The sequence below is a fragment of the Nanorana parkeri genome, unplaced genomic scaffold, assembly GCF_000935625.1.
Source record: "Nanorana parkeri isolate BGI_ZX_2015 unplaced genomic scaffold, ASM93562v1 scaffold569, whole genome shotgun sequence".
NCBI classification, from domain to species: domain Eukaryota; kingdom Metazoa; phylum Chordata; class Amphibia; order Anura; family Dicroglossidae; genus Nanorana; species Nanorana parkeri.
In genome coordinates, this window is record NW_017306837.1 from 698,714 (window position 1) to 725,544 (window position 26,831).

Below are 26,831 nucleotides of genomic sequence, written 5' to 3' on the forward strand. Positions count from 1 at the left end.
TGAGCATTTCTGGGCAGTCTAATCTAAGCTGCAACAGAGATTTCTACTGTGAAGCACTGATCCACATATACAATGCAGGCTCCATTGTAAAATAGAAACAATAAAAAAACAGATCATGTAAAAGCAATGATATGCAAATATATTTAAAAGGTATGCATGGCCACTATTCCAATGGTTTAATAATGTCCCTCAGTCAAACACTAAGAATTGGTATGGAAGGGCACCACGCATCTTCCTGCCACATAAACAGCGCTGATATTCCTGTCATCACCTGGAAAAACAAACAATCTTTAATGCTGTTATTTGTTAATTAAAAGCACAAGAGAGAGAACATACCCCTTTTCATATATATTAGCAAATGAAGATGGGATGCTGCACAAATGTAGGTTCTCTACAGTAAGCTTGCATGACATACTTTCTTCCCACCACTTCTCTGATCAGTCCCCAGAGCCCAGAAATACCCTATACTTCCTAGCCTGATACTCCACCCTGCTTCTCACAATGTGGCAAAATGTAAAAAAAAAAAAAAAAAAAAAAAGAAGGATTGTTTTTTTGCTATATTTGCTATATATATAAAAGTTAAGTGGCTGTTTTATAATGGAAAGCAGATGTGACTATCCACGCTCCAGTATACACCACAGTATTGCAGCCCATTCATAAAATGCAGGTCAAGTTATTGAGCCTGTGGTACTTCATGAGAAAAACAACTCAGATGACTTGGACAGTTCACATGATCAGGCTCTCTTCCCAGCTTTTTTTTTCTTCTTCACATCCCTGTTCATTTTTATTCTGTTCCGCTGCTCCGGGCTCTCAAAACCAGCAGGGCAATGCACATTGCTGCGCTTGGCAAACTTGCATAGCTCTGTTTTTTTTAATCAGTGTGGTTATATCTATGCTTTTCCAATGTATCCCTAAGAAGACAGAAACTGATATTTCAGTTTTGTATGGGTGCATGTGGCTTAGCAGGAATTTTATATTACTTTTATACTTTTTTTTATAACTGGTTATAAAAAAAATAGCCATATTCACTTCCAACACATGGTCCTCAGGAGATTGCCTAATAATTGTTGCTTCTTAGCATAAAATTCAGCTTTACCTTTTAATGAAACATTTACTGGAAAATTGCTTTGTGAAAATCAAGACTTTTATATTCATTTCTTTAAAAAATAAAGTATCAGGGGTCAGTTCAAACCAATTACGGTGTGTTTCAGAGCGGTAGCTGCTGGAACGCACTGTAGTTGATCACTAAACTTCCCCTTCGTTCTTGGCGAATGCAGTATTTTTTTGCGTTCGCACTGGACCGGAACCCAGGCAATGTTTTGGCACGCGTCTGATTGCACTGCGGGGGGATTGACTTCAATGCATCGCCACGCCCCCTCCCACCCCAGAACGAAGGGGGGAGTTAAGTGTGTGATTACAGTGCGTTCCAGCAGCTACCGCTCTGCAACGCACAATTATTGGTATGAACTGGTCCTAAAAATAATACACTATAAATACAAAACAACAGGGCCATGAATACCATTATTTAGATGATACATAAAATGAATTAACATTGGAATACATACCTAGATAAAGAAATCTCTGGATGATTTCCTACAAAAAAAAGAAAAAGACATTAACTAAAAATCAAGGGGCGCTTAGATTTTACCCCTTTCTCTGCCAGAGCCATTTTTTGCACATGTTAAAATGCAAATTTTAGGGATAATGATTACATAAAACCCCAAAAACATAAAATATACTCTGAAAGCAGAGATCCTGTAGTTTAAATGGTGGCAGTTACAATGTCACTAATGGTTTGATAAACAGTTGTAGTAATACATTTTAAGACTTTTTATACTTTCAAAATATACAAGATGAGATTGCACTCATATAAACATGTGAAAACTGTGTGTGTGTCCGTAAAAGTGAACAATTTTGGTACCCCAAATTGTCCGTAGGTGACGCTTAAAAGCCTTTACAGGTAAACGAATTAAACTGAACCATGAATGATGGCTTTAGAACTATTGCTCAGTCTAGCATGTACGGCAATACCTAACATGTGTGGCACAATCATCAATTTCATACGTAATGCACCTGATGCATGTGTTTGCATCTGTACCATATACGTGGGGGTCAGGGCCAGATTAACAAACGGGCGGGTGGAGCTGCCACTCCATGCCTGGCCCTGCAAATAGGCCCAGCCGACCCGGACCGCCTTGGTATGCGATGGCAGTCCGGGCCGGTGAGCGGCTGCAAGCAGGCAGCGGCGGCCCTCTATTCGGGCAAATTAGAGGGCTGCTCGCTCCTCACCAGGGCCAAAGAGGCCCCAGCGATCGGCCCTCTAATATGCCTGAATAGAGGGCCATCGATGCCTGATTGAGACCGGTCACCGTCTGAATAGAGAGCCGCGCCCACCAGTGCCACTCCTCGCATACATGGTGAGAGCCCGCACTGACCACCAAGAGCCCACACTGACCACCACGAGCCCGCATTGACCACTCAAGAGCCCCACTGACCACTCACTGGCTCCCTGAGAGCCCGCACTGTCCCCCTGAGAGCTAAAAGTTTCAATTACTGACTAGATAGTTCAGAGACAATATTACAGTAGTTCCCAATAAAACAGTCCTGTCATTCTCAATAACCTGCCCACCTACTGCCAACTAATGCTAAGGCTGCATTGGAGATTACATTCCTTTGCTTCTGAGAGATTTATCTACCGGTACTTGTTGGCAGTATTCTCATTTGTAACACATTACCAGCAATGTTCTATTAAGAAGATAACCAGTAGCTTAATTATTAGGTTTGCAGTGTTCCTACTACATGCAGTCTCCTTATGAGCCCCACTTAAGAGGTATAATAATATCTGCTTTTGCCAATTGAATCTTCCAATATGTATGGTAAGTCAATAGCCAACTCAATATTCACAAAGCTGTATACAGGGCAGCAAATTATCACATAACATAACATGATGCAATGTTTCTGCACTGCAATATTTAAAGTCTGTAAACAGGCCATGTGTCCCAGCCTTTCAGGCAGTTGTAAGACCGTGTTAATCAATGGAAATGTAAGAAAACAAACTAAATATTTTACCTATGATTTTACAAACAGATCTGCATTTGGAGAACATGATCTGTTACTGGTCTCTATGGATGGTTTGAAAGCAAACACATAAGCAAAGCAGTTAGCAGCCAGATAATCGGTGACATTCCTTTTTAAAGCTGAACTCCAGGATAAACAAATATTGTCTAAATACAAGAGTCATGTGTATACTTATTTGTATCTTGGTGTGCTTTGTGTATTTCCTACAGATCTGAGCAGAAAACCTTTGCTTTTGTGAAGGAGCTCTCTGTAATAAAGACCAGTCACTGCTGCTCTCTCTCCTTGTGCAGGGTGACTGGTCTTGTATCAGCCCCCTCCTGTAATTTTCTGCAGGAAGCTTGTAGTGGGTGGAGCCTGGCGCATCCCTCCCCCAGCTCTGTTCTCTTTACAGGTTTTGTATGTCATTGCCATTTTTACAAGGAACCTTTCTGGGTTTGCAAAAGGTATTTGGTGCTCACAAAGTGGATTTATATAATTTATAGCTGTTAAGGAATATATATGAATTAAAGTTTTTGTGCTCGGAGTTCAGCTTTAAAAACATTAAAACAGCTCATCTACACAAAAATCCAATCTTGGAACTTTTATATTAACAGTACCTCTTTAGGGATATCATAAAACACTTCAAAGGGACTGTCTATGGCTTCAGGGTCGATTAGCAATGCATCAAATTCCTTGTCAACTTCAAAGTTTCCAGTTATGTGATCAATACTCAAAGCTGTGAAGAAATCAGAAGGATAACCTACCTGTCACATCTTTAACTCAAAGATCAGAATTAAAATGTGTAGGAGAGTGTTATTATATTTATAATTCAGATACTTGTAAAATTCAATAAAAAAAACTAGAGAGTCATTTATTTATTACAGGTATTGATATAGTGACAACAATTTATACAGCGCTTTAGATAAAGCACATTCACATCAGTCCCTGCCCTCAAGGAGTATGCATACATATGAGGGCCAATTTAGACAGGAGCAAATGAACCTACCATCATTTCTTTAGAGTGTGAGAGGAAAACGGAGTACCCGGAGGAAACACACACAAGCACAGGGAGAACATGCAAACGCCTTTGCAGATAGTGACCTGGCTGGTATTCGAACCAGGCACTGCAAGGCAGAAGAGCTAACCACTACACCACTGTGCTGCCCAATATTACATTATAACTATTTGACTACCCTGTGTTATAATCTCAAATCTGCTGCCAAACCTGTGGACTGAGAGCTATATGTGCTTTCTGGTAGTTATTCTTCTCCCCTTAGGGTCCCAGTCGCCTGTAGTCAGTGTTTTTCCTTCCTATGTACTTACTCAGATCTGATCGGTACATGACCTGAACAGTATGAGGGAAGTACTTCCTCATGGTTGTATCTATGAATGCCTCCTTTCACTCTAAGCGAGTTTCTGTGCAAGTGAGGAGGTCAGAGAAAGTTCTCCAAGTGGTCCCATACTCACACTGCCTGCACTGCAAGAACCAAAACTCAGCAAATGGAGTTTGGACTGGCATTGGATATGAAACAGTAGATAGCCAACGCATTTTGGGGGTGAGGCAAATCACCCTTCTTTAGGGCTTTGGGTTATTGTTGTAGCCAGTGCCGGATAGTCAGTGTCAGCTTGAAGGACCATTTGAAGGAGTTAGTGGGAATAATTTGGCATATTCCTTTTACAGTTGACTACTTGTAATGTGGTGTCCATACCCTGTATGTATTTTCAATATGGGGACAAAAATTTTATTGGTGGCTGTAGGCAGCACAAATATGGGAGTATTGATTTGTAAAGGCACTGTAATAGCAGTGACCTTTAGCAGTCTCATGTCCCAAATCTCTGATTGTCCCTGCAGCATGTCCCCAATCTCCAACCACATTTGCGTATCTACAGCTTGTAACCATCTCCTCTAATATGCGTAACCTTTTTGGTGACGTCAGGGGCCACACTTGAGGCCCCCAAAATCTAGTAAGTTAACCTGCCTTAAAAATATCATTGGTATCACAGTGTATATCATATTTGTTTATGTAACTTAGCAACAATAGTACTTGATACTTCACTAGCTTAGGCGGGGCATCCTGTGGTATAACTATGTGGAGTGCATAGTGTGTCCTAGTTGCTTTTACTTATCAGATGTGGGCTCACATAACTGCACAGAACAAAACAGCAGAACTTCTCTTTCCTTTAAATCTCTTTATCTGCTGTAAGCTTTTAGTATGTATATGCAGCTTGAAAAAAAACCAAAGGATGGAAGGGACAGAAAGAAGGAAAAGAACGAAAGAAAGAAAACAGCTGTATGGGTCCAAGAAAAGTTTTTTGGATAAAATTGGGTGCACTTGTTCAGAATTTGTATGTTGGCCCTGTAGTTTGCCTTTCATTTTCATTATGTAATACTGCGTTAATGTTATTTATATGGATGTGTTTCTATGTCTATTATTTAGTTGGTTATGGATCCTTTATAAAATAAATATTTTGATGTGTTTGGCAGTGACTCCCTTTTGAAATGTGATACTAAAATGTTATGTGCATATGCAATATCATTTTATTTTTTATAGCGAAGTGAGATGTCTGCCTTTTAAGCCAAGTACTGACCTTCACTTCCACCAAGAGTGGCAAGTCGGAATGCCTCTTTAATACTCAAAACATTATGATTATTTTCCATTTCCATTACGCTATTGTTGACATTTGAGTTGATCCCATGTGCAGCCATTTTTCTCTGCAATATGTCTATTTCATTATTTTCCCTTTGTCTCTTTTGCTTCTCCATGAAAATTATTTTTGAAGTTTCTATTGCTTTTCGGATGCTGTCAAGTAAGGATATAGAATATCCTCCAGCAATATCTGTTGTTACAATACAAATCATGTAATTATTAATACATTATCAAAATACATTGCACATGTCACAAAAATTCACAAAACAAGGCTTGAGGCACAGTGCCATTGTTTAAAAACAAAGATCTTAAAGTGACACGAAACTCAGGAATGAAGTATTAGAAATGCATTCAAGTATCTTAACTATTAACAAAAATGTATCTTATTTGTGTATCACTCAGCTGTAGATCCTCAAATCATCTCTGAACTCATGCTGATACTGCCCTTCCTTCTGGAGAGTGGCTACTTGTGTTCCCCATGGTCCCTGTGCTCACTCCTAGAATGGACTATAACCTCAATACAGTAAACTAAACATGAGATTGTAGTCCATCACAGGAGTGAGCTTGGAGTGGTGTCTACTGTACAACACACACAGGGACCATGGGGAACAAAGGTAGCCAACCTCCAGAAGGAAGAACAGTGTCAGCACCAATTCAGAGATGATTTTAGGATCTACAGCTGAGTGATACACAAATAAGATACATTTCTGTTAATAGTTAGGGTACTTGAATGCATCTTAAGATTTAACTCCTGAGTTTAGCGTCACTTTAATCATGTATTTTGCTTATAGTTTAACATTTTATCCTACTCACTCCTTTAAAAAAATGTACAATGTATATTGCTCACCAGTCCCAAGTCCCAGTTTAACCTTGTGCTTTAAGATGTTTTGGACATCAAGATGGCCACTGCAAAGGCTAAAAAACAGAAATGTGTTTTTATATACAAAGTCATTTAACAATGCAACATATACACAATATTAGGCACTTCTTGCCAAAGGTATTAATATTAAATCCAATAATAATGTTACCATACAGCATATAAAATTAACTTTTATTTTTTTTTCATTTGGAATTGTGAAAGCATTAGAACCTCTGCCAGGTTTGTATTGTCATAACCCTGTTGAAGAGATCTCTATAATATACAACAATAAAAACACTTTCAATACAATAAGAAAAGGTTAGATCCTCTGATTGCTGGTTCCAATTGCTTTCTGCTTTTTTTCAGTCTGGGAGATTCCTCTCTATTCTTGTCCTAATGACCAATATCACAGATCCTGAGGTGGTGAGGAAAAATCTCCACAGAGACCCACAGAGTCATAAAACATGATATAAAAATGACAACTCTTCCCCGCTCTGTCCAAAACTAGATTTTCACTGGAGTTACAGTCAAACACAATGACCATTCAAAATTGGGTATACCATTAAAAAAACTGAACACAAGGTTAAGTTCACTGAACATCACATGTACGTATAATTAATAGACACAGCTGAAGCTATACACACTTGTAAAAGTTAAGCTTCCATATTAGGTATTAAAGAGGAATTTTACCCAACAATGTAATGTCTCCCCAAGCAGTTACTTTCAAGGCATGCCAACTGTCAAGGTCGTCAGTGTGCTTTTTTCAGCTCCCAACCAACTTTCAAGCCCACAAATGGCTGGTGTCCTAGCTGATCACATGTGCAACACCATGGCAACTGTAATCCAAATAGAGGCTAAAATGGCACCTTCCTTGGCTGTAAAGGATAGGAGGTTGTAGTTCTGTTTTAAGGCTGCCCATCATGAGGGCAACCAAAAATATTTGGGAGGTAGGAAGGGATAAGATCAATCTTGACTGCTCCAGGAATAGTTAGAAGTTGCATATTAACTTAGCTGCTATTTCTGTGAATCTATGAATCATTTTTTTCTATTTTTCCTATTTCCATTAAATGTACTGTAACCTCTGCTTCTGGATCTTAGTAACATATGCTCCATTTAAATTGCCTCTGTCCTGTGATAGATTTACATTTAATAACATGAAACAGTATTTATTTAATGTTGAGGAATAGGGATTAATTATTACTGAACATGTTATTGTGTATTTAAAGTGCTTTAATCATTAATAATCTAGCACAAAACTTTGAGCTGTAAGTAATGCCATAAAAAAACAAATGTATATGTGATACACAAGATACATTGTTTACTATGCAGAAAGGTGGTACATCGAATCAGTTTGAGTCTGTATACTTCTGGTACATATTGTGATATTCACTTACGAAATATTGGAATTTGGGCAATGTGATATGGCAGCTCCCTTTTCTCTGAAAACAAGTAGCTCTTCATTGGAGAGGTGGCAACCATGTGCCATTACTGTCTGAAAGATACAAGCAAACATATAAATACAAAGCACAAAGTAGATCCACCGCTCCTCCATGGCTTGGCAGGGGAATAAAGACTGGGTGCTCACCGGTGAGAGCGTGTCATCGTTCCAACCTCACAGGTACTCAAAGCAAAGAAGATCTGGCCACACACCATAGGATGCTGAAACAATTTATTACAGAGATTATACGGCATTACCGAGTACCGCCCAAGGTCCGCCCCTCTCTTTGATGCATTTCATTCAATCATGTGCTTAGTCATAGACAGGGCCGGCCTTAGGTCTTTAAGCGCCCTGTCCCTCAGTGACCACACCCCTCAGTGGCCACACCCCCATAACCACACCCATTTTCCCAAATATCCGCACCATTTAAAGAATCCTATTTTGTTAAGCCGCAAAGAAACATATTAAAAAGTATGATAAAAATAAAACTTATTTAAAGGTATTAAACTTGTAAGCACAATATAAGTATTCTTATCAAATAAAACAACAGAAGGCAAACAAGTGATAAACAATAAATGTCAAACTAAAATAGAGTCTATAAAAATAAAGTGTCAGGTTGTCATGCCGATTCCTTTTTTCAAGTAAGTGCATCTAGAAAAGTAAAAATAGAAAACAGAACACAAAACCCAGACTACTTGTAAAATTAATGAATTACTATATGTCCGAATATACGAAAAATATATTCAGGCGCATAGTAATTTGTTTGAGAATGTGCGGCGGCCATATTGGCCACCGGCGTGTTCTGTGAATGCGTGCCACCATCTTGGAGGCAGGGAGCATGACGTTACATGACGCCATGCATGCCTGGCGTCAGGTGACATCATACAGCGATATTGGCCCCACCATCTTGGTGTATACCTAGATATACACCAAGATGGCGGCACCCAACACGTGCGGTGTTATATGACGTCATGCGCCCTGCCTCGAGAACACGCCAATGGCTGAATCCAAAATAGCATAAAAAGTGTTTTGTTTGATGAAACAAATGAAAACTTTTCTATTTTTCGTTCACTTCATCTGAAATTAATTTGTAGTCTTCGCACATGTCTAATAATACATGTGTGTATGTGTGAGGGGGGGGGGGGGGCTGTTTTCACTTTTTTAAAATCATTTTTTACATTTTTTATAATTTTTTTCATAATTTTTTATTTATTTATTTTTTACTGTTGGGGGGACTTCGGGAAATATTAGGGGTTCAAACAGACCCCTGACATTTCCCTTTTAAAATAGAAAAGAAATTGAGGACACCAAATCCTCAATTTCTTTTTCAGCAGCCTCAGCACTCAATGAATGGGAAGCACTCAGTACACAGGCTTCCCATTCAAATATTCACTATCAGCTGTTTCTGAATGGGGAGGAGCCTCTGTACTGAGTGCTTCTCTCCATTGAGGAAATCTTGAATGAACAGGCTCCTGACAGCAGGCAGCGCTCCCTCCTGCGCCCCCCTACCCCCCGAAGGATGGCCAGCGGTGAGGGAGAGAGAAGCCACCCCCAGGACGAGCTGTGTTAGCCGCACGGCGCCCTTGTTGCCATGGCGCCCAGCTCACACACCCCTAAGGCCGGCCCTGGTCATAGAAAACGATTAAGACCATGATTAGGTGAAATGTGTCAGAGGGGTGCACCTTGGGTGTGACTCAGTGATGTCGACTCTGATCTTCAATAAACTGTTTCAGCATCATACAGTGTGTGGCGGAATCTTCTTTTCTTTGAGTGCATATGGATACAAAACTCTAGACATGCCCAGGTGGAGGTTGAATGTCTAACATGATCTCACCATCGTTAGGCAAAATAAAGAATATAGTGTGGAACAAACTTTAAACTCTACTTTATGTTTACAGAAAGGTGAACTAGCAGAATGAGGGAGCAGTGAGATGATAACTTTGATCCAGAATTATCTACAAGGCGGTCTATCATAACACCTATCATCTGCGGTCTGCCAGTGCTGCCTGCACATGAGATGGCTGGTTAATGGAGCCACAGCTTGATTTTGTCATAGCTAACATATCAGTAAACCATAGTGTTACTCCAGGTCGGTCCACACCTGTCCACCACAGTCAGGTGCTTGCACAGCTCATTACTAGCAATACTGTTGCAGGAAAAAGTAGATAGCGGCACAGTGACATATTTCAAAAGCAGCTTCTTTATTCATTCCTGAAACCAATTACACAGGAGATGAGCAGAAACTCATCTGCTGGGTGTTCTGTAGTCCAGCAGGGAAGAACCCAAGCAGGACAAAACATAGGGATAGGTGCATCTATTTTCAACTATAGATATATTCAACTTAACCAGAACTCTCATCTAACCAGAAAAAAAAATTCCCTGTGTACTCACTGTTCTGCAGATATGCGGCATGTATTATCCTGGAAACAATTGTGTACCCATTTGTCTTAATTTGCTTTTGATTACTGCATTCACTATTAAAATGAAGTCAATACAGAGTTTATGTTATGATATGGTATAGTATGGGGTATGGCATTAGTTAGACCGATTTTTAATAGTAACTCTCAAGCAACCAGAAACTACTGTACATTTATACGGAATCTACCAATCCCTGTGGATGCCGGATAACAGAGAGTTTACTGTACTACTATATTTATGTAAGTGTACAGTTCTAGCTATAAAGTAATGCTGGACCAACTATTATTTTCTACCAATAATTCAACTTTAACAACTCACTTTGTCTGTCAGAAGCTTATTTCGGTCATATACATCAGTGTAATTCTTGTAGCCGGGAAATAGGTTTAACACCTCTTCAATCTCTGCAAGAGACTCACTGATATGGCTCTTAAAGCAAGAGAATATAATGATGCTATAACTTCCTTTTATTTAAAAATAACTCATTAGAAAACATAATAAACTGACATTTATACAGGTTAAAAAATATCAGCTGCATTATTTATATATACTCTCTCTCTCTCTCTCTCTCTCTCTCTCTCTCTAGCTGATCACATCACCCCCCATCAAATATCAAAGATAATGCTAAATGAACAATAAATATATATGTAGCACAATCATGAATCTAAACATTTAGGAGGAATACAGAGTCTACCTGGAAAAAAAACACCCATTCATAATCTTAATTTAGAATTCATAGGTAAAAGACAGATGTAATAGATACCACTGTATCGTTTGTTGTTTCTTTCCTCTATAATAAATAAAATGATATTAAATATCAATAAAATATTATAGAAATATATTTAAAATAGTAAATATTTATTGTGAATTTTATGTAATCTCTTATGCAGCTGTCAGGTGAAGCCCTAGGCTCATTTTGTTGCTCTCTCCATTTTTCACATATTGGTAAAAGCCTGTTATTTAGAGAAATTTATTTATCCGTTGATCAGGGTATCAAGGTGAAATTTACACTCAGAATTGGATTCAGTGAAGTTATTTATCCCTTATCAGCTCAGCACAATGATTCAGGGAGACACAGCTCTGTCTTAAAGAGAGGTACTTCATTTGTACTGTCTTTTAGCTAACTCTTAGTGCTCTGGGAATCCTTTGTCATGTTTGCAAAACAAAATATAATTATATACATACGCACGCACACACACACACACACACACACACACACAGACACACACAGGCACAGCATTTCAACTTTATGTAATAAATACCTGTATATGCAGCTGGTGCTCCTCAGCTAATGTGCCAAGCTTATTCAGCAAGTTTTCACTGCAGGTTACTGCAAACCGGGGAGTTACAATGGGTTTTACTCTGTCATACTAAGAAAGTCATCAATATCTCATTAATTAGAGAATTATACATGTCACAAGACAGTCTGCATAGAAAAAAGACTGACAGGAACACAATGAGGCAAGTGCAACCTAGTTCTTCATTTGGGAGATGTGAAGCGTTTTATAACTCACTATAAATGCAGAAGTTAAAAGCATAATAAAACCAAATAAATCACTCTAAAAAGATGTCATTGATTATGTATAAACATTATGAAAAGAAAATAAGATTTTTAAATGTAGATACTGTTCAATATTTCCATTATACAATTTGCTAGGCAATTTTCCCCTAAGCTGTTCTTATCTCTATTTTTGGAATACTGGAAGTAATAAATGTAAATCTGCTTTACTGTATGTGCTCTCTTTAAAGTGTTTTTCCATATTAAAGTATTGGAACATGCTCAGAACTCAGCAGTAAAAAAATATGTTTCCATGGGAGTATATCCAGTGGCAAAAATAAGAAGAAGAAAAATATCATCATCGAAACGTGATTCTCAAAAATTTTAAATTATTGGAAAAAATATTTTTTAAAATTCTGTATATATTAATAAATATTAAAATTGTATACTCACTTTCTTTTTTTTCAGGACTTCAACAAATCTAGAAAAGGATAATATACAATATGGTCAAGTATATACAGTTCGTAGTACTTAATATATCAAGTATATGTTACATTTATTTTCAAAGCTTTAAAACAAAACTCCGGGTAAAACATTTTTTAACCCTTGCAGTGAATCTACTCCCACACTGCAAGGGTTAAGGCTCATTTTTGTTTAGGGTCAAAAATGCAAAAAAGTTACACCCACCAAATCCTCAGAGCTGGCTTGCTCTTAGAAGGTCCTTCCAGCCTCTCTTCCCCTCCGATGTATAAATAATCGTCAGTCTTCCATTTTATTTCTTGTTCATTGAGAGACACAGGATTCATAGATGGTTGTCCACATTGTGGCACAGCCTCGGGTGTGACCCAGTCTCTGATGATTTACTTTGAGTTGACAATGTGGGCTAAGCACCAGGCTTTACTTAAGAGAACTATTTATCCCATAGTTCTTTTTAGGGTCACGGGAGGACACAAACTAGCGTCCTCCTGTGACCCAAAGCTCTGTATATAGCGAGCTACAGCTTGCGGTATACTGAGACTGCAGCAGCCGGGATGGATCCCGACATTACGGTCGAGATCTACCCAGCTGCATGAGTGACAGCGAGCTCTGCTTATCTAGAGGCAGAGCCAGCTATACCCACCCGGTCCACTCCGCCAGTTAGCGCTGGAGGATCGGAGAGGGGGGAATCCCTGCAGGGAGCCGTGAGTGACAGTCACGGCTCTCTGCAGGGACATGATGGAGAAGTGAGCGAGCAACAGTATGTGTTCGCTCACATCCTGTTCTATTGAGCCAACGTGTGACAGTTTCATTGTCACACGTCGGCTCGAACTATGAGGTTGAGTGAAAATCACTCACCTCATAGTTCTCCTTTAAGGATCCTTGAGTCGTCACATTCAATACAAAGTGTACAGGACGTGAGGACACCGAAAGACATACCATCACTGGAGTAGAGGAGAGAGGCAGGAGGGAGTGCTGTTACAGCTGGCCAGCTCTAAGGATAGGGTGAGTATAACCTTTTTATGTGTGACCCTTAGCCAAAAATGAGCAGTTAACCCTTGCAGTGCAGGGGTGGCCCCACTGCAAAGGTAAGAATATTTCTACTCAGAGTTCCTCTTTAAAAGTAACCTGTGGGTGTAGCTGTTACTTATCATAGCTAAGAAACCAATACAGCGCTGAAGTATTGCACTGCCTGACCACTGGCAGGGGAGCTAGTTCCAAGGCACAGAGTAGTGACTACCCTGAAACTAACAGCCTTTGAAGGCTGAGTAGCAGCAACCATCAGCGTTAGATGGAAGGCTGACATGTGACAGGTAACAGCCACTCTGACAGGTTTTCTTTAAGTGTTTGATAATACCATACTGTAAAGTTATATTTTACAATTTGACATTTGACTCCCACCCTGTGTCTCTGGTCCCTAAACAGGAACATATTATAGACATGTAAAATGCACAATGTATCTCTCAGTTATTTTACCTGCCTAAATATTCTGAATTCTGTTCAGCCACTGTTGGTAACTACACACACAGGCAGCACAGCCAGGTTGGTAACATGACTTTTTTTTACTGCAGTTACAGTACAGGAAGAACTACAGCTCAGCCACCAGTCCATCCTATCCTGCTGATTGAGGAAGCAACAGAATATTGATGAGGGATGCACCGATACCGTTTTATTAGTATCGAGTACAGATTTATTTATTTTTTGGTACTTGCCGATATCAAGTACCGGTGCAGTGTGCCCCGATTATCAGGTAGTCAGGCAGCTGATCATGGCGCGTCACACAGCTTCCTGATTGCCTGTAAAGCCAGTGTTCTAGCGAAAGAACACCGGCTTCACTTGCCAAGGCTGCCTGATCAATCAGGAAGTCGGGCGGCGAGTCATGAGGTGCCGTCCAGCTTCCTGATTGGCTAGGAAGCCAGCTTCACTTGTTGCTCCACTGCCTGGCTCCTGACCAATCAGGAAGCTGGACGGCACCTCATGACACGCCGCCCGACTTCCTGATTGGCTAGGAAGCCGGCTTCTCTTGCTGCTAGGCAGCGTGGTCTTCTAACCAATCATGAAGCCAGGAGGTGGGTCATTACGTGCTGTCTGGCTTCCTAATTGGCTAATTGGCTTCACTTGTTGCTAGATAGCCTTGCTTCCTAACCAATCAGGGAGGCGGGTCATAACCCACCGCCCGGCTTTCTGATTGCGAAGGAAGCCGTCTCTATGCTCCCCGGCACTGCCGGTCAGAGGGAGATCTCCCTCTGACCGGAAGTTCTGGTATCGGAGGTATGTATCGAAGCATTTGGGCGAGTACGGGTATATGCCCAAATACTCAGTATCGGCACCGATACCAATACTAGTGTATCAGTATCGGTGCATTCCTAGTAATTATGTTTTGGAAATGAGACTGACAGCACTGTGCAATGCAGTACTGCATAACTAATTCAGAGTGCTAAACTTCCTCCTTCCAGACCTGCTCTAAATGGAAAAACAGGAGACTGATATAAAGACATATTCAGGTATATAAAGACATTTATTCATTCTTTTAGTAAACACATGGCTCCCAACTGTCCCTCATCCCTCCTCAGTCATCTCACATTTGCTGTAGGTATATAGACCGCCGCTGAAAGCTACTATTTAACAAACATGTGCTAACAAGAACCATGAAGACAGGAAGAGAAAGCAGTGTGAAATAAAGATAAGCTCATTGGTTTGCTGCTTCTCCTTTCACTCTACAGTCACATAGTGGAGGCAGGGACAAGGTCTAATTTTATTACTTAACTGCAGTACAGAAAAGTCAGGTTGCCAAGCTGTCTGGCAGAGCTGTAAAAATCCCAGTAATGAATAGACAGAAAAAAAAATCCTTTGGCAGCTTAACCAGATCCCAGATATCTATTTCATCTGTGTATTTAGCTGTTCGCCTGGAGTTCAGCTTTAACGGTAACATAAATCCCCTTTAAACTCATGGTTAATCTGGTTTCAGTGTGTGATATACTTAACTTACCTTTTGGTTTCCTCTATAGACTCTTCAGTGTTTTCTTTATATTGAGGATATGTGTTATTGCTATCCATACAAATTTTCCCAATAAATGCTCTCTGACCATAGACACCTACAAAACAAGACCATGGTGTGTTAAATATACATAGACAGCACATGCGGGGTGGGTGGGCGCAAAAAGTCAACTTTGCCTGTGTTGGCAAAAATCCTAGCACCGGCCCTGACCAGGCATCAATAACTCATACATCATTTATTGTAAGGAAAGCAGTGCTTTGCTCAAGGTTAGTCAATGCTTGCCTGCTATAGCCAAGTGCTTGTCTAGGCCATTTGCTGACAGCCACTAGATAGGAAAACTGGATGACCACATGCCAGCTATGTCCAAACTCATTTATTCTTGCACACAAGCACTATACTAGCACATTCCACACAATATTCACCAAGAATAAAAGTCTTTATTCAATCTCAAAGAGAAGAGAAAATAGAGAGAAGGATAATAGAGGAAATCGGCTAAAATGTGTAACTCTTCCTGGTGTTACAGCTGTAATTGGTTGGGGGATGCACATAGAGCAACCTCCTACACAAATGAAATGTCTTAACATCAAACTAGTAAATTGCCAAACTAGATTTATGTTATAAGTCATCTCATGTATAGGGTGTCACCAACAATATGTAGGAATGTTTATGCAATCACATTTAAACATGTTCACGCTGGAAGTGAGGCCATTAAGGGGGGACATGATTTTGATGTACAAAATGTTTAATGGCAACATCAGCAATAAACATTTTACTGTAAACTCCGTAACAAAGACTAGAGGCCACCAACTAAAATTGGTGGAGAAAAGATTTAACCACAAAGGGCGTAGGGGATTATTTTCAGTTAGAGTGGTTACATTTTGGAACTCTCTTCCACAAGCAGTGGTGTCAGCAGAGAGTATTGAATCATTCAAAAATTATTTAGATACCTTCCTCATACAGGGGAACAGGAAGTCTTAAAAACTAGACCACACAGGGACTCATATACACACACACACAAAGGTTGAACTTGATGGACCTGTGTCTTTATTCAACCTCAAATACTATGTAACAATGTAACCCGAGAGATCATTTCTTCAATATCAGAACAAAAAAAATACCAACATTGCCAAACAATTTTCTGAATATCATATGGGAATACCGAATGTTTGAGAGTTCAGATTGTGTAATGGATAGATGATCCACCTAGAGCAAGAGATACATCTTCCCTATCGAGCAAAATAGAGGTATATTGGATATTTAAATTAGACACCCGCATCCCACAGGTAATGAATTTTGAGTGGGATGTTACACATTTCTATGAATAATAATGTTGATTTATAGATATATTTATCCACACTGTAGATAGTTAAAGTAAAAAGCAAAAAACAAGGATAAAGAACAAGGACAATCAAAAATAATGACAACAGTCATAGTATGTTTACTTTAGGTATATGAAAACCTTTGGTGTGCATCTATACAGTCCAAAAATACAAATAAATAATAATGTACTAAGTAAAAAATTATGAGTATATGTTATTGTTATATAGGTGATTCATAGAAAAGTATAAATAGTATATTATTGTATGTGTTTTTCATTATGTTTACAATAAATAAAGTTAGTTGTAGATTTAGAAAATCTAAAACTATAGAAAATGAAAGTTACAGGTCAAACTTGACCTGAAGTGAACTTTTGGTGTGGGGAAATATAACCTTACAGAACCATGCTCTTAATTTGCTTTATGTGGCCAAATGTAGCTCTGTAGTAGTCCATAAGTTTTTAGTTTAGATACAAAGGACATTAATTATGGAATACCTAAAGGTCTTTTTATAAACAAGTAGCAGAGCTGTGAATCTCTGTAAACGTTTGCTCTGTGCACAAAGAGACAATAACAAACATTCTTATCATAGTTTTTTTTGTTTTTGTTTTTTCCAGGTCGAATATAATATAATATCACATTATGGCCACTAGTTGGAGCTGAAGAGTGTAGGAAACATATATATATATGTATTTCTATCATCTTCATCTAGGAAACAGGTATTTATTTCCTATGCTCATCACCTCCATCTACTGGCCATCATGCAGTATTAAATTACATTTTTTGTAATCCGAAGCAAACAAATCACTGCTCCCATTCTCACTGACTTCCTGCCTCAAACGTATTCCAGTTGCTGGTGCTGAGCTTATACAATTGAATGGACTAATTGCCAGTGCCACATCAAACAAACACAACCCTACAGAGCTATAAACTGATTATCAGAGCAGAAAAACACTCATACTGTAGATACTTGTTGCTTATAAATAGGCTTTATGGTTTATAAATTGTTCTCACTAGCAATGTCAGCTAACAGAATAGAAGCATCAGTATGAATTGTTGCAAAATAGCAAGCTGTCGTTGTGCCATTTTTAAGTGTTCTTCTCTGAAAGAAAATAAAATAAACTAAATAAGACAATGGACATCAGTTTAGTATAAAGAAACTACATTAGAATTAAAATTAAAATTCTCCTTCACTTGTTTGCCTACACTCATGCAACACTCTGTTTGGAAGCAACCGTGACTATTTGACAGAAAGCAATGACTGATGTAATGTACTAAAGCATGCAGGTTTTATACACTGCCTGGACACCAGTCACCACCTTGATTTTGGGCAGTGTTATGATATGAGGTTGCTTCAGTTGATCAGGTCTAGGTTCAGCAACCTTATGTCCCCAAAAAAATTAGGTCAGCTGCCTTCCTGAATATACTGAATGACCAGTATTTTCCTGATGGCACAGGCATATTCCAAGATGACAATGCCAGGATTCATAGGGCTCAAGTGATGAAAGAGCAGTTCACGGAGCATAAGACATCATTTTTACACACGGATTGGCCACCACAGAGTCCAGACCTTAACCCCATTGAGAATCTTTCGGATGTGCTGGAGAAGACTTCACGCAGTGCTCTGCCTCTCTCATCATCAATACAAGATCTTGGTGAAAAAAATAATGCAACTCTGGACGGAAATAAATGTTGTGACATTGCATAAGCTTATCAAAACGATGCCATGGCGAATGAGTTCCGTAATCAAAGCTAAAGGTGGTCCAACAAAATATTAGAGATGTGACTTTTTTTTTTTTTTGGCTAGGTAGTACATCATCCAATACTCCACCATCCTCTGCAAACCCTCTCCTATGGCTGAGCCCAGTGGAAGTGTGCCTGCTCCAAAGAGCACCAGGGTCCTTATGAACATAATCCTTGCCCATCCTAGAGTAGACGTGGTACGAAGAACTTTCATTAGTCTGTATCTGAGTTCTCAAGTACTATTTAAAAATTTGACAAAGAGGGCCGTGGGATGGAGAATGAGAAGAATCTTTTGTGGCTATAGAAAATGTTTTGTTTGTGGCCATTAACACTTAAGGAAGTTCAGTTTTTAACTAATGTGAGGATTCAAGAATTTTTTTCATGAACTTGATTGTTCAAAGTGTTTTATTCAGTATTAAAACGTCAATATGCAATGGTGCGTGCGCTGCTTTGTTAATATGATTGTCTTTATTTATTCCACCCAAGCATACAGTAAATCTAGATTCCAAAAGACTTCGATGGGATCGGACATGCCAGCGGGCGTCGGGTATTTTGTTTTCCGGAGAGTCGGTCGCTGTCGTCCATCGTGATTGACATGGATCTACATCGCTGGATGACGTGATTGACATTTGGGATTACATCGATGGACAATTTTTTTTCTTTTATTTAAAAGACTTGTCAAAAACTGTGTTGTGGTTTTTTCTTTTTTCTTCAAATAAAGGATTTTTTATACAGTGTGGTGTGTTTATTTAAAATGTTACTGTATTTGGTAAATGAGTAGGGGTAAAAACTACCCCTTACTCATTCACAAGGGAAGGCAGCATCTGAATGCCCCTGTATGAAAGAGGGCACCCAGGATTCAGATTATCCCTCCTGCTTGCAGACCCCCACCACCGGGCCAGGGTTCTAGGGTAGAGGCCCTTGTCCTCATCGAATGGGTACAAGGTGCTTTGCAAGGGGGTTCCCCCCTCATAAAGCACCCTCCCCATGTTGAGGGCATGTGGACTGGTATGATGCAGAGGGGGCACGCGCTCGTCCCCCTAAAGGGTCTGGTATGAATTGAGGAGGGGACTTCACACTGTTTTTTTGTTATTTTAACATTTAACAACATAAATTCATTCCGAATGGTAAAAATTTTAGATGCATACGAAATTTTCATTAACAAAAATTCTGATATGTTCAGATTCAATATTTTTTCATTCGGATGCATCCGAATATCTAATTACGCCTAAATTCGTCCGAATTTCAATTCGGAACGAAATGAATCACACATTTCTACTGTATAATCCTACATCAGTACCAAGCTTTAAGATGTAACGTCTAGATATAAGTAAATGCCAAAACATGGAACTTTAAAACAGACATGCAGAACAGATATGCCATTACAAAATATGTTTGAAATTTTTAAAGCATTTCATGCCCCTCCACACAAATAAATATATTAACATATTTTTGTTGATGTTGTTAAGTAGGTTCCAGTACAAGATATGCAAACATTTCATAATATCAAATCTAGGGCTGCAACAACTAATCGACATAATCGATGATTGAAAAAGTTGTCATCTTTTTCAATCATTGATTAATCGGCTTCCGATTGGTTGGCCCTTTTAACGGCTCCACACACGCTGCGCGCCACACCTCCTCCCCACCTCATGCTCGCCGCTGCCAGATCTGCCCGCATCAACCCTCCACACGCCGCACCTCCTCCCAGCCTCGCGCTCACCGCCTGCCTGCCCAAAGCCACGATTGGCACAGGGACGCTGGGAGAAGAAGTAAGGAGGAGCAGGTGTAGGCGGATGACAGCCGCCGATAGACAGGCCCGATCTCAGAAACAAGTAGTTGCATTCCTCTATAGCTGATAGTACATTGTGCTGTATATTATACATAGGAATACAAATCCCAGAAATACATTATACACTGTATGTATAATGTATTGCTGGGATTTGTTGTATCCCTATATAGCTGGTGGTATTCTGCAATGCGCTGTATAGAGGACTACAAATCCCAGCAATAATACATTATACAGCGCAATGCGGAATACCACCAGCTATAGAGGAGTACAACAAATCCCAGCAATAGCACATTATACAGTGGTGCAATGCCAAATACCACTCTCTAGAGAGGACTACAACACCTAGCAATACTACATTATACAGCGCAATGCAGAATACCACCAACTATAATGTACTATTGCTGGGATTTGTTGTATTCCTCTATAGTTGGCGGTATTCTGCATTGCGCTGTATAATGTACTATAGCTGGGTTTTGTAGTCCTCTATAGCCGATGCCATTCTGCATTCATTGCTGCATAATTTTACACTTTTCATTTCACTATATTGCACACCACACTTTTTTTTTTTACTTCTACCGCTCCAAGCTTGCTCCTGTGATGGACTACAATCTCAATAGAAACTAGTAGTCCATCACTGGAGCCATTTTTAAAAATGTATTTCATTTTTTATCCGATTAACCGATTAATCGTTAGCTGCAGCTCTAATCAAATCCCATAGCAACTACCTTAATAAATCTTATACATATACGGAAACCATATGAAACCTTACAACAACTGAATTGTACACGTTACTAGCAATCTCCACGTCTGCATATGTATCTTCAATTGGAAATGTAGTATGCTTCAACCATTCCAAAAGAGGTCTTTCCATTCCTGTTCCAATGAATGAGTACTGGGGTGCATGGATGTGGGTATCAACCATTCCAGGCATGAAGAATGCACTATGAGCAAAAAAAATCTATATTAATAACAAAAGACACAGATTCCATTTAGATGCATAATATATGCTGTACCAAAAAAATGTCACCTGTTCCTTACATAGCATGACTATAGATGTTTTTTTTTTGGTATTATCTTTTCTAATCTGAGTGCTTAACGATTTAGAAATTAAAACCTTGTTGTAATAATTTGCATCATTTATATCTGTCTGAAGCTAAACTTTGAATGTAATTTCAACACATAATACAGGCAATGTAAGTATCTGAATTTCACCTGGTATTAGCTATTTGTAGTCTACTGTAATAAAGAGCTGAGTGGGAGAGGAAGAGGCAGTACAATCAGCCAATCAGTTCATGCAATGACAGAGAAAGGAGCTTGTCACCATACTACATGAGCTTGTCACCGTGCTACATCTGCTTAACTGTCCAGTCACAGGCTGGGATGGGTCCATGGCAGGTTGAGTTCAGAGGAAGTGGTTTGAATGATGCGGGTCAACATTTATCCAGGAAGACAGAGGATGCCATGTGGAGGTAAAGAGGTATTGTGGCACACAGCTCCCGACTGAAGGTTACTATTGCAACATAAGCTGCCCTTTTATTTTATCTTTTAATGGGTTGTTATTATTATTATTAATACTAGAGGTGCACCAAAATAAAATTTTTAAAACTATACCGAAAATAAAAAAATGGCAGGCCGAAACCAATTTTTTTTTTTCTAACCATTAAAAAAAAATTTAACCCCTTCACGACAAATGAAGGTATAATCCTGTCAAGAAGTCGGAGGGGTTAAACAGATTCTCGGGCTGCTTTTAGCCGCCGGGAGTCTGTTCGGTCTTGTAGAGCCGGCGGCCAGCTTTGCAGTAGAAGCGATTCTGGTGGCTTAGCTGCCTCCAGATCACATCTACAATCCAGTGACCGGGCCGTCCATGGTGACGGGGAGCAACGCGTATTGCATCACTTCCAGTCCCATAGCGGTCATTGCTGGGCTCCTGAAGCCCAGCAATAGGCTATTGAAGTGCGATCTGCACTTCAATAGCGTATTTAGAGTGTAAAGGTCTTTTGGACCCCCAGCATCACCTTAAAAAGTATACCTGTCACTGCTAATATGCTATCACATGGGGGGCTTGTAAGGCCCCCCTGTGATAGCAAATAAAGTTAAAAAAACAAAACCTTTTAAAAAATAAATTATATGTAAAAATAATTTAAAACATTTTTTAAGTCCCTTGCCCCTGCGACCACATGCATCGTCACGTAAACACGCGTTGGGTGCGCCTACGTACGAAAATGTCGATTGCGCTACACATGTGGTGTATCGCCGCACACGCCAGAGTAAGAGCAATAATTCTAGGGCCAATATTAACACGCATCTCTAAAACGAATGACCTGTAGGGGCTTTTAAAGCGTCATCTATGAACTTTTTGGGGTACTGAATTCTGTTGCAGTTTCACAGACGCACTCAATTTTTGACCTGGGCATATTAAAAAAAAAATGTATTTAGTGTTTTGGGGCACTACATTTAACTACATTTTCACTGAATTTGTGGGTTTGATAATAAGTTGCGCTAATGTCGTGCAATATAAAAATTTGCAACTGCGGCCATTTTATTCTGTAAGGACTTGGCTTTCAGAAAATATATAATGTTTGGGGGTTTTAAGTAATTTTCAAGCCTAAAATGTGGATAACACGGGTGCAAAAAAATAAAAAAAAAGGTCTTTGTACTTAAGGGGTTAAATATTTTAATTTGATTAAATATTTTTATTTTTTTACTTTACGGTTGGGGGCTCTGGGGAAATATTGGGGGTCTAAACATATCCCTGATATTTCCCTTTTAAAATAGAAAAAGCAAGCGCCCCCCCCCGGTTGTTACGCCACTGCTATCATGCCAACTTGGACTTGCACTGTTGGATGTTAAATTTACCATCCCTGTGTGAAACTGACTAAGGTCCGGTCACCTGGAAATACAGGTTTCAACATGCAACCAGTGTCACCTCACAGAAGTTGTCAGTAATAACTGCCAGCACCAATATTAACTGATGATTACAATTCACCTTAACAATTGCCTGTTTGCCTTAGTGATTGCCTGGATACTGATACCAAACACATTATGGTGAAACAGTAACAAAGGACTACAGACACATAATATGTAAGTAAATATATTAAGAAGAAGGATGTTAAATGTGTTATTGATTTCAGAGCTCTCTGGGATTGTGCTTTATTTATGGACAGGAAGTTCATATTTTTTTACCGTAAACCACACGTTTTCTTTGGATGAATGATGAATGATAGGTTTTAGGGTGATCTTTTATTGATTATTATTTTATTCAAGCCAAATTGTTTAATATATACAACCACCTTTGTTCTCCAATCTGTTAAAAATTAAATGTATATGTGGTGTGTTGATGAATATGAACACAAGTGTTTTTGGATATACAGACTGATTCTCACCTGGCATTTTCCTGTGACCATGGGTAACATTACTTGACCTTTTTTTCTCTCATATCACATAGGCATGGGAGGAAATTATACCAAAAAGTTATGTTGGTAGTAGTTTTTGTGGTATTTTAATCTCCCTTTATACTTGTGAGATGAGAGAAATTAATCTAGAAAGTTATGCAGTAAAGAAAATGTATAGGTAAGATTGTGTCTACAGGCAAGAGCCTAGGGCAACAGGGTAAAAGTGGTAGCGCTAAATCTTAAAATGTACAAATTGTGATAACTTTGTCCTTGTTTCGTTGCTCTCTTTCGGCGACCCTTGGACATTTGTGGCTAAACTCAGCAAGAGAACTATGCAGGAAAGGGGTGCAGGGGAGGCCAAGAGGGATTGGAAGGCTCTTTAATGGTTTATGAAACATGAAATCATCTTTTTTATTAGTTTCTACAGGTTAAAAGTAGCTCAACATATACGGTGGACCACATTGTGCCACCAACAGCATATTCAACCAGTACGATTAACAAAAATGATGACAAAAAAGGGGTAGAGCTTACAAAAAAGGGCATTATCATTTCAGGTTTCTAGGTCAGCATGTCGAAATTTAGCCTTTGAAAACAGAAGTTATCAATGCCAGTAGAGCACACATGGAGAAGCAGGATGGGGCTCTATTAAGTGATCCAGTCCACTGCACTGAAAGTGTGAAAAAGTTAAGTTATTAGCAGCCAAAGCCAATTCAATGTGTAAAGCATACTTCTTGCCAAGTTCTTCAATGTTGCTTTCTTCAAATCCCCACTTCTGAACCAGTCTTGTTTGTTCTCGAGCCTCCTCAAAGAAAAGGATCTAGAAAAAAGTGAGACGTGCATGAGGATGCAAGCACATATTGTTCCTCAAAACAAAGAATTATCATGCACACTATGTATAGCATGTAAGCTGTGACTATACTGTTAATGCTTGGGTACAAATTTAAAGAAATACTTTTTTGGGCAATGTGTAAGTGTTTTGTCTGGATTCATTATTTTAAAAAGTTTGAGAGTTTAATACAACTTTAAGCCCCAAACAGAACATCTGTATCCTTATTAACTTCTACTGTATCCTATTTCTTAGCTTGGCAGTTTCTGAGTAATGCGGTAACCAAGATTAAAAAGGCATTACCCTCTTTTATAATATATGACAAGATTATGTTTGATAAAAACTGCTCCTTTTCTAAAGTGGGAAAAGAACCTTGGCACCTCATACACTAATAACCAATGGTCAAAGGCCTTAACAATGTTAACTATGCCACCTCTAGGTGTATCTCAGAAAATAACATTATGGCAGTACCTAACATCACATTGCCTATCCAAATATACAGAGGTGTGCAAAAGTCTTGCAACACCTGCCTCTACATAGAATTCTTCATCTTTGAATAGAAATTTTAAAAAATGGAACAATCATAGAAAATTTTAAATTATATATCAAATTCAATGAAACAATGTAGATTTCAAATCTGAAAACAAAAATCAATATTAGGTTTACTTTTTATTTTCCAAAGACTTATGGTACACAACATTGTAAATGCAGTGAACACCCTCCATGTTCATCAGAAATAGATAATAAAGTGCTTAAGAGACTTTGCAGCTCAAATAAGATGCAGATATTGCCTGAGCTTGTAAGAGAGTGGTCAGAGAGTACTTCTGTGACTTGCTCTGCTTTGACAGTCCATCGCCGACTACTTTATTTTGGACTTAGAGGCCATAAAGCAAGGAGGAAGCTTCTATTGTTTGATCGCCAGCAAAAAGCTCGCTTACTGTCGGCTAAGCAACATAGACATTGGTCGACAGCTGACTGGGAAAAAGTTTTATTTAGTGAGGAGTCAACCTTTTCCATTGCTGCAAACAATGGTACCTCATATGTCGGTAGGTATCCTGGTGAAAAACTCAAGCCACATTGCACCAAGAGAACCTTGAAGTACCCAACATCTGTAATGATTTGGTCTTGTATGGCTGCATCTGGAGCTGGGAGTCTGTACATTATTGATGGAATAATGAATGCAAACATCTATTCTGATATCCTAAGTGATAAAAATGCTTCCTGGTGCTGCTGAGTTATTCCCACATGGTGACTTTATGTTCCAGGACAACAAGGCCCCTTGCCATTGAGCAAAGACTGTGAAGAACTGGTATAGAAACAGAGGTGTTCACTATCTGGACTGTCCTTCCCAATCACCTGATTTGAACCCAATCGAAAACTTGCGGAGAAAACTAAGTCTGGAAATATTGAATGTCAGCCAAGAAATAAACAAGAGTTAATTGAAAGTATAATCCATGGATGGCATCGGGTGATTTCTGTTGACTTGAAAAAACTAGTCCATACAATGCGCAAAACGGTGTGTGCTAGTGTTAAAAAATAAGGGCTATCCAATCAAGTATTAACATGTACTTTGTTTCAATAAGTGTATTCATTATCTGCTGTTTCTTTATAAAATTTTAAATGTATCTGTAAAAAACTGATGTTACATAGTTCTCATAAGAAAAAAAATAAATGGGTTTTTCACACATGTGCTTAATTTTTATCTCATAATATTTTTAAAGTCATAAACTGATTCATCCTAAAGTCAGATATGACATTTACATAAAATTTCCTTTAATTTGGTATACAATTTAAGTTATTTTCTATTATGGTTATTTTTTTTTTATTTCTGTTCAAATAGGTTGAGTTCCATGTAGAGGCAAGGTGTTGCAAGACTTTTGCACACCTCTGTATATCTTACTGACCACTATGCTGAGGGAATGTGAACAATATGGAAGCCTGGTTCACACTTCATAGTTCTGTAAGGGTCTGGCAAGCTTCTGGAAAGTTGTCCTCTGGACTATTTTGGGTATTAACTGAACTAGTATTTTTCTCAATGCCCCTCATGCAATCAGAGAACGCCTAGTAATCATTGATAAAAAAATACAAGGCATTCTCTGAATCACCACGTGCCGAGCAGCTGTTCCAGAAGCAAGAAAATTGATTTACAGAAAAAACGGTCCCCACAGCCTCGCTCCCCCTCCGCTACGGCTGTCTAAGGTCCCATGAGTCACCACATCTAAAACACTGTATTGGGCATGAGGACGCCAAGGAACATTACATAGCCAGAGCAGAGGGGGAGCAAGGCTGCAGAGAGCGGTCTAACAGTCAGGTGGGACTGAGTTTCGGGTAAGTATAGCTATGTTATTTAGCTCCCTAGACAAAAACAAGCA

The 26,831-nt window shown here is 39.1% G+C and overlaps 1 protein-coding gene across 1 annotated transcript in view; it reads right to left on the reverse strand.

Moving 5' to 3' along the window:
• Positions 1-200: 200 nt before the first annotated feature.
• The window catches only part of GDA (guanine deaminase), a 48,981-nt gene continuing 22,350 nt past the window's right edge, over positions 201-26,831 (reverse strand). The window contains exons 2-14 of the mRNA XM_018562267.1: positions 24,362-24,450; positions 21,011-21,182; positions 17,721-17,808; positions 15,382-15,487; positions 12,369-12,396; positions 11,680-11,787; positions 10,739-10,846; positions 7,959-8,056; positions 6,553-6,620; positions 5,647-5,895; positions 3,675-3,793; positions 1,566-1,593; positions 201-271 (exon numbers count right to left, since the gene is read on the reverse strand). Of these exons, the coding sequence (XP_018417769.1) occupies positions 201-271; positions 1,566-1,593; positions 3,675-3,793; positions 5,647-5,895; positions 6,553-6,620; positions 7,959-8,056; positions 10,739-10,846; positions 11,680-11,787; positions 12,369-12,396; positions 15,382-15,487; positions 17,721-17,808; positions 21,011-21,182; positions 24,362-24,450 (1,332 nt within the window). The remainder of the gene's footprint in view (positions 272-1,565; positions 1,594-3,674; positions 3,794-5,646; positions 5,896-6,552; positions 6,621-7,958; positions 8,057-10,738; positions 10,847-11,679; positions 11,788-12,368; positions 12,397-15,381; positions 15,488-17,720; positions 17,809-21,010; positions 21,183-24,361; positions 24,451-26,831) is intronic.